Source organism: Haematobia irritans, chromosome 2 (assembly GCF_050003625.1).
Source record: "Haematobia irritans isolate KBUSLIRL chromosome 2, ASM5000362v1, whole genome shotgun sequence".
In the NCBI taxonomy this organism is placed as follows: domain Eukaryota; kingdom Metazoa; phylum Arthropoda; class Insecta; order Diptera; family Muscidae; genus Haematobia; species Haematobia irritans.
The window spans coordinates 123,891,473-123,900,414 of record NC_134398.1 but is presented as its reverse complement, the minus strand read 5'-3'; the positions used below and the strand labels follow the sequence as shown (position 1 = coordinate 123,900,414).

Genomic DNA, 8,942 nt, shown 5'->3' with positions numbered 1-8,942 from the left:
GGGGCTATATATAATTATGAACCGATGTGGACCAATTTTTGCACGGTTGTTAGAGACCAATATCATGTACCAAATTTCAGGCGGATCGGATAAAATTTGCTTCTTTTTGAGGCTCCGCAACCCAAATCTAGGGATCGGTTTATATGGGCGCTATATATAATTATGGACCGATGTGGACCAATTTTTGCACGGTTGTTAGAGACCATATACCAATACCATGTACCAAATTTCAGCCTGATCGGATGCAATTTGCTTCTCTTTGAGGTTTCGCAAGCCAAATCTGGAGATCAGTTTATATGGGGGCTATATGTAATTATAGACCGATGTGGGTCAATTTTTGCATGGTTGTTAGGGACCATATACCAACATCATGTACCAAATTTCAGACGGATCGGATGAAATTTGCTTCTCTTTGAGGCTCCGCAAGCCAAAATCTGGGGATCGGTTTATATTGGGGCTGTATATAATTATGGACCAATGTGGACCAATTTTTGCATGATTGTTAGAGACCATATACCAACACCAAGTACAAAATTTCAGCCGGATCGGATGAAATATGCTTCTCTTAGAGGCTCCACTAGCCAAATCTGGGGATCGGTTTATATGGGGGCTATATATAATTAAGGACCGATATGGACCAATTTTTGCATGGTTGTTAGAGACCATATACCAACATCATGTACCAAATTTCAGCCGGATCGGATAATATTTTCTTCTCTTTGAGGCTCCGCAAGCCAAATCTGGGGATCGGTTTATATGGGGGCTATATATAATTATAGACCGATGGGAACCAATTTTTGCATAGTTGTTAGAGACCATATACCAACACCATGTACCAAACTTCAGCCGGATCGGATGAAATTTGCTTCTCTTTTAGGCTCCGCAAGCCAAATCTGGTATCGGTTTATATGGGGGCTATATATAATTATGGACCGATGTGAACCAATTTTTGCATGGTTGTTAGAGACCATATACCAACACCATATACCAAATTTCAGCCAGATCGGATGAAATATGCTTCTATTAGAGGCTTCACAAGCCAAATCTGGGGATCGGTTTATATGGGGGCTATATATAATTATGGACCGATGTGGACCAATTTTTGCATGGTTGTTAGAGACCATATACCAACACCATATACCAAATTTCAGCCGGATCGGATGAAATGTGCTTCTTTTAGAGGCTCCACAAGCCAAATCTGAGGGTCCCTTTATATGGGGGCTATACGTAAAAGTGGACCGATATGGCCCATTTTCAATACCATCCGACCTACATCGATAACAACTACTTGTGCCAAGTTTCAAGTCGATAGCTTGTTTCGTTCGGAAGTTAGCGTGATTTCAACAGACGGACGGACGGACGGACGGACATGCTTAGATCGACTCAGAATTTCACCACGACCCAGAATATATATACTTTATGGGGTCTTGGAGCAATATTTCGATGTGTTACAAACGGAATGACAAAGTTAATATACCCCCATCCTATGATGGAGGGAATAAAAATTATCACATTAACATTTGTTAAAATGTTGGACATGGAGAACATCTCTTTCCCCATATCGGACTATCACGTACCCTATATTAATTTCACGAACTGCTCAATGCTTCCTATGAATTCTATCGAAGTAAATCGACGTTTCCCCTTCCCCAACCAGATATCGAAAAATCATATAATAATTTAAAAATCATGTATTAATTTAATCACCTCCTCCCACGTTTCCTGTAAATTCCAAGTAGATCGGTGAAGTTTAAATTTTGCTCTATTGTTTTAAAGGAACGTCACTTTCCCCGATAGAATATCGACAAACACCGAAGTGAATAGCATTGTTAACCTTCCCTGAAAATTGTTGAAACTTTCCTTCAAATGTGGGGCAAGGAAGGTTGCCTCCCCGTTCATAACCTTCCCCCACTGCCTTTGTAAATTTCAAGAAAACTTAAGAATTTTTGTTTTTTTTTCAGTTTTAGAGGAGGTCCTCCTCCCCGACCAAATATCGAAAAGTGATGTAGTGTATCTTTTGTAAACGTCCCAGAAAATGTCAAGCAAATTATAAGTCCAAATTTCAAAAAGCAGGGAAAGGGGCGGCCCCTCTTCCGTCCAAATATCACAAATATCAAATATTAATATCGTAACCTATCAAATATTAATATCGTAACCTCTGCCCAGTCCTCTGCAAATTTCAATTATACTACGCAATCTTCGGGTGACATCAGCATTCACGCCGGTGGAAATTAAGAGGAGACTTGTAGTACAACTTATTGTTCCTGTGATTAGCTATGTTGCTGAATTATATAGTGGATTGGATTCTCATTCGATGCACAAGCTACGAGTAGCATTTAATAATGCTACGCGATATGTCTATGGCCTATCGAGATTTGACAGCATGACGTCATGGGGGAGCAAGGTCCTAGGAATTGACATTATAGACTACTTGAAACTTAGGAATATGACGTTTCTTCATAGACTTATAGTGAACAAATTGCCTTGTTACTTGTTTGATAAGCTCATCTTTGGTCAATCAAATCGCTGCTCGACTCTTATAATACCACGCTTCAAATATGTGAACTCTAGTAGAATGTTCTTCATTAATGCTGTAATACTATGGAATAATTTACCTTACAATGTTAGATGCTTAATTAATATTGACAAATTTAAGAAAAAAAACCGTAAAGAGCTTTTTAACTAGTGCAGCCTAAAATTACTTATTCATTCTAAAAAAAAAAAAAAAAAAAATCTCAGCTCCTTCTCTCTGTAAGTTTCTTAAATTCTATAATATATGGTGGTCATTATATATACTTTTTTTTTGTTATTGTTAACTTCGCTATTGCTTCTTCTTTTGTGTTTTTGTTTTTGGAAAAATATATTTTCTTTTATTTATTATATATCTTGTCTTGTTTACTATACTATAATATTTACTTATACTTTATATAAATCTTATGACTATGTGTTCCTAAACTACTATGTTGAACTATAAAAGAATATAATTCTTATTGTTCTGATATTGTGATCAAATAAATAAATAAATAAGAAATAAGAAATAAGTTGGTCAAGTTTAATTGTTTCTCTGTATGTACTTAAGAGAAGCGGATGTCTCCCTATGCCCTTTTATTTTTCGCCGACCAAATATTAAACAAGTATATACAGCAGTAAGTTCGGCCGGACCGAATCTTAAATACTCACCACCATGAACCAAATATTAGGGTTTCCTTTGAAATTTCAGGAGGGCTTGAGGACACTTCCCGAAGATAAATTTAAAGATTTCACCTATGAGGACTACAACAGATTCTGGATTTATAAGAACCATTTTTGTTTGAGTTTTAGAAGAATCATTAACATCTCTTGTAAGTGTGCAAGAAAATTATAAAATAACGTCTTGATTTGAAATCTTAAATCTGTAGATTTTCACCCGAGAAGTAAAATCTGGAAATTTTACATTGAGTTTCAAGCAATTTTCATGATCAGTGCGCCTTCTATACCATCAAGAAGTGAAGTCGGTCTATATGGAGGCATTACCAAATGGACCGATAAAAACTTAATCCGATACACGTTTTTGTGTGCCTAAAATACCAGAATATTTACAATTTCAGGCAAATCGGATAAAAACTACGGTTTCTAGAAGCCCAAGAAGTAAAATCGTGATATCGGTCTATATGGGGGCTATACCAAAACATGGACCGATACTTGCCACTTGTGGCACACCTCTTTATGGTCCTAAAATACCTATAAATTTCCAATTTCAGGCAAATTGTATATAAACTACCCAAGATGTAAAATCGGGATATCGGTCTATATGGGGGCTATACCAAAACATGGAACGATACGGACCATTTTCGGCACACCTTTTGATGGTCCTCTAGATTTTCAATTTCAGGCAAATTGGATAAAAACTACGGTTTCTATAAGCCCAAGACCCCAAATCGGGAGGTCGGTTTATATGGGGACCATACCAAAACATGGACCGATGCTCACCATTTTGGGCACACCTCTTTACGGTTCTAAAGTACGCCTAGATTACCAATTTCAGGTAAATTGGATAAAAACTGCGGTTTCTATAAGCCCAAGAAGTAAAATCGGGAGATCGGTCTATATGGGGGCTATACCAAAATATGGACCGATACTCACAATTTTTGGCACACGTATTTGTGGTCCTACAATACCTCTAGATTTCCAATTTCAGGTAAATTGAATAAAAACTGCGGTTTCTATAAGCTCAAGAACTAAAATCGGGAGATCGGTCTATATGGGGGCTTTACCAAAACATGGACCAATACTCACCATTTTTGGCACATCTCTTTATGGTCATAAAATACCTCCAGATTTCAAATTTCAGGCAAATTGGATAAAAACTACGATTTCTATAAGCCCAGGACTCCAAATCGGGAGGTCGGTTTATATGGGGACTATATCAAAACCTGGACCGATATAGCCCATCTTCGAACTTGACCTACCTGCAGACAAAAGACGAGTTTGTGCAAGATTTCAGCACGATTGCTTCATTATTGAAGACTGTAGCGTGATTACAACAGACAGACAGACATGCGGACAGACGGACATCGTTATATCGTCTTAGAATTTCTCCCTGATCAAGAATATATATACTTTATATAGTCGGAACTCGATATTTCGATGTGTTAGGTTAGGTTAGGTTAAAGTGGCAGCCCGATTAAGATTCAGGCTCACTTAGACTATTCAGTCCATTGTGATACCACATTAACTAAAAGTACCTATTACATATGGGCACTTCTAGTTTTAACCGTTGAACCTTCTCGATTATTTTCTTCTGTTGAACCAACCCGATTGTTCCAAAAACATTAGCAGACTGCTTAAGTTAACGTTTTCCAGGTCCGCCAGTAATCTGAAGCTATATGCCCCTAAAATTTGCTTACGCCTTACACAAAATGCGGGACACTCACACAAGAGGTGTTTTATTGATTCCTTTTCCTCCGCATCATGACAGCTCATACAATAGTCATTATACTTCGCACCAATAGTTTTTACAAAATCGCCTATCAGACAGCGACCCGTTATAGCAGATATCAGGAGTGAAATCTGGCGTCCCGAGAACACTAGCATATCTAGTGTGCGGTTTTAGTATAAATGGGGCCATATTTGCTTGGTGTCGTTACAACCCTTACAATTCTCCCATCGAACATTTGCCATCATGACAGCCTTCTCACGCAGTAAGAGCTTACAGGTAGCCAGAGGCACACCAAAAGATTCTAGTTCCCCTGGAATATGTAAGGTAGTTCCTAGCCTTACTAGCTCATCTGCTTCGCAGTTCCCCGGTATGTTCCTGTGGCCAGGCACCCATATTAGGTGAATATTGTGCTGCTCAGCCATCTCATTGAGAGATTTGCGGCAGTCGATGGCCGTTTTCGAGTTGAGGAACACAGAGTCCAAGGATTTTATTGCAGGTTGACTGTCTGAGTATATATTAATGCCAATATTGCTTGGAGCATTACTTCTCAGCCAATTCACCACTTCACTTATTGCTAATATTTCAGCCTGAAAAACACTACAGTGATCAGGTAATCTTTTCGCTATTCGAAGTTCCAGATCTTTAGAATACACTCCGAAACCCACTTGGCCATCCAATTTGGAGCCATCAGTGTAGAAATCTATATATCTTTTATTCCCCGGGGTCCGTGTACACCACGCCTCACTGTTGGGAATTAGAGTCTCAAACTTTTTGTCGAAAAGTGGACTCGCCAAAGTGTAATCCACTAGGTTAGGCACATCTGGCATTATTTTGAGGACCGAACTGTGACGTAACTTTTTTCCGACCACAGCGATAGCTCGCGCAACCGCACAGCCGTTGTTGCAGCTGACTGTTTGGCCAAAATGTCTAAAGGCAATAGATGAGTATGACATTGAGGGAGTTTGTTCCTGTCTTGCTGAATGCACCTGAGATACACAAGCACGCCATACGCTGAACTTTGTCTAAACTTGTCGGCTGGTGAAGTGCCGGCCACCAGACTACAACACCATATAGCATTATAGGTCTAACCACTGCCGTGTTACAAACGGAATGACAAACTTATTATACCCCCGTCACCATTATATGGTGGAGGCTATAAAAATCAGGAACCTGATATAAATTTCATAGCCTCACCCATTTTTTCCATAAAATTTCAGTCGGGTGAGTTTAGTTTTGTTTTCACTGTACTTTAAAAAAAGTCGGGCAAAGGGGAGGTCCCTCTCCCCGACCAAATATCGAAAAATAATGTAGTGGATCTTTGTCTAGATGCCAACCCCAACCTTCAATGAAAGTTTCAAGAAAATCGCATAATTTTGTTCCAAGTTCCAAAAAGTAGGGCGAGGGGGAGGCCCCCTGTTCCTGTAAATCTCAGATAATTTAGAGAATTTTAGTTTTTTCACTGTACTTTAAAAAAGTCGAATAAAGGGGAAGCCCCCTCCGCCACCAAATATCGAAAAATAATGTAGCGGATCTTTGTCTAGATGCCAACCTTCTATGAAAACTTCAAGTAAATCGGTCAACTTTGGTCCAATTTTCAAAGAATCCGACAAAGGGGAGGTCCGCGACCAGGTGTCAAAAAGTGAGGTACCCTATTTTCACCACATGAGCGCCCCTACGATCTCTGAAAGTTTCAAATAATTTGGTCAAAATTTTATTTCTATAGAAAATTTGGTCAAAATTTTATTTCTACAGAAAATTTTGGTCAACATTTTATTTCTATAGACAATTTTGGTCAAAATTTTATTTCTACAGAAAATTTTGGTCAAAATGTTATTTCTATAGAAAATTTTCTTAAAATTTTATTTTTATAGAAGTTTTTCTCAAAATTTTATTTATATAGAATTGTTCCCCAAAAATTTTTTATAGAAACTTTTTCCAAAATTTTATTTCTATAGAGATTTGATCTACCAAAACATCAAGCATTGTACTAATCTACTAAACAGAAAAAAATCTACAATTTTAGGTAGAATTCTACCAACTGTGGCAATCATGGGGGTAATACAAATTTATTTTTACGTAATAATACGTAAATGATTTCGCCTTTCCTTAAATCTGCTTATGGTGCGATTGCCTCCTTGCGATTTTGTAACTCATCTATTGGGCCCTTAAGATGTCAGCGAAATAGATGTCGTAGTATTTCTGTGTATTTTGGATTATTAAACGAACATACGAAAGAATAGTTCATTAGTCAAAATAAATATTCCGATTAACAAAAACCAAAATAAAGAGTGAATAAAAAAGATCTTTTATTGACTTTTCGTCACGTATCAATGAGTTGCACTGGGGAAATGAATCAAATTCCGAAATTATGTTTACAATCAGAGAGGCGCCTAAAAAGTCGTTTGTTATTGAAATTTAAGAAGTTCCGCCGCCAAAAATTTTTCCCAGACAATCAGACATTAAAATTTTAAAATTTTCTTGATGTGAATAATGGAAATATGAAGCACGGTAGTGAAATTTCATAGTAAACAAAAAAATCACTCTCTCCAAGAATGTGAAATAAAACAGAGTGCGAATCGACCTTTTTTTCTTTAAAACATTTGAAGGTCAATGAAATTATTTAGAGTAGAGTTCCAGCAAGATATTGAGATGAATTCTTGGAAAAAAAATACACAAATGCTGTGTCAGAATTTTAGCTTATTGAAAATAAAAACAAGGTTGCTCTTATAAAAAAAAAATGACAATATTTTTTTATTTTCTATATGCGTAATACTTTTTATAATTTTATTTAATTTTTTTCTTCAACAAAAAAAAATTTTGCTTATTCCAGCTTTTAGAGTTATATTTAAATATTCTACAATGTTCAAGTCGCAGTCAGTTGATAGCAACGATCCATCATCCATTGTTAGTAGGCTAACCATATAGACCACAAAAAACTAAATCTCACCCAGAGTTTATCAACATGAAGTCTCTAAGTTTGTTCATTACTCTCCTAACCATAACCATAGCAGCTTGTGACGGTAATGAAAATTATGGATATCAAGCCCCATCTTATGGTTCACAATCTTCAACTGCTTATGGAAAACCTGCTTCAAACACTTATGGTGCCTCTTCGACATCTTCGTCCTATGGAAATGCTGCTGCTGCCGCTGCTCCTTCTTATAGTGCCCCAGCCCCATCATCTACTTATGGAAGCCCTGCAACATCTACCTCATATGGAACTGCTTCATCATCCTATGGTGCTCCTAACGCCGCATCATCTTATGGTTCATCGGCTGCGTCAGCTGCTGTGGTAGCTCCTGCCCCAACATCTAAATATGCTCCAGTAGCCATTGCTGCTCCACCATGTCCCAAGAACTACCTTTTCAGTTGTGTTCCTCAATTGAGACCTCTACCTTGTGCACCCCATCAAGGCACCTACGCCCAAAACGCACCGGTATATACGGCTCCCCAACAACAAGATAATGGCAAAGCTGGATATTAAATTTTGATCGATTATATTTAGGCAAAGGACTGATGAATAATTAAAATAATGTATAAGAAAAATTGAGAATTTCAAGGTTTTTTTATTGGGAAATGCAGGCAGAAAAATTCTGGTGTTACGGTAATTGTAAATGTCATCGTTAGGAAATTATCGAGGGCACCTTATACTCCTTGTTAAGGGAGGACGCTCATGTTAAATGTAAATTCCGTCGTTCGACGGGCAGCTGTTCGATCTCAAAAGATTTTCAAATAAAATGGGAGATTGTTGATTGGTATGCATTGGTGTGGGAACTAACCATGGTTCTCTTGTACGTTCTAATTCGCCTTTTCGCTCGTGTACCTTTCTTACTCTTGGAATTCCTTATATCTAAGGAATTTCCCGATTTGTCTCCAAACCCTGCTTAAATGTCGACCTAATATGAAGTCTAGTATCGCTTTCAACGCTTTAGTTGAGGTGGTCCTCATGATGTTGAGTACATTTTTCTTTATTCCCGACCTCCCGGAACTTGTGTCCTTCCGGACATCTAATTCTCTTTCATTT

The 8,942-nt window shown here is 37.7% G+C and overlaps 1 protein-coding gene across 1 annotated transcript; it reads left to right on the top strand.

Moving 5' to 3' along the window:
- Positions 1-7,782: 7,782 nt before the first annotated feature.
- On the top strand, positions 7,783-8,471 carry LOC142223946 (uncharacterized). Its single transcript, XM_075293751.1, has one exon. It carries the CDS (start codon positions 7,881-7,883, stop codon positions 8,400-8,402), a length of 522 nt encoding a protein of 173 aa, XP_075149866.1. The 5' UTR covers positions 7,783-7,880; the 3' UTR covers positions 8,403-8,471.
- Positions 8,472-8,942: the final 471 nt, after the last annotated feature.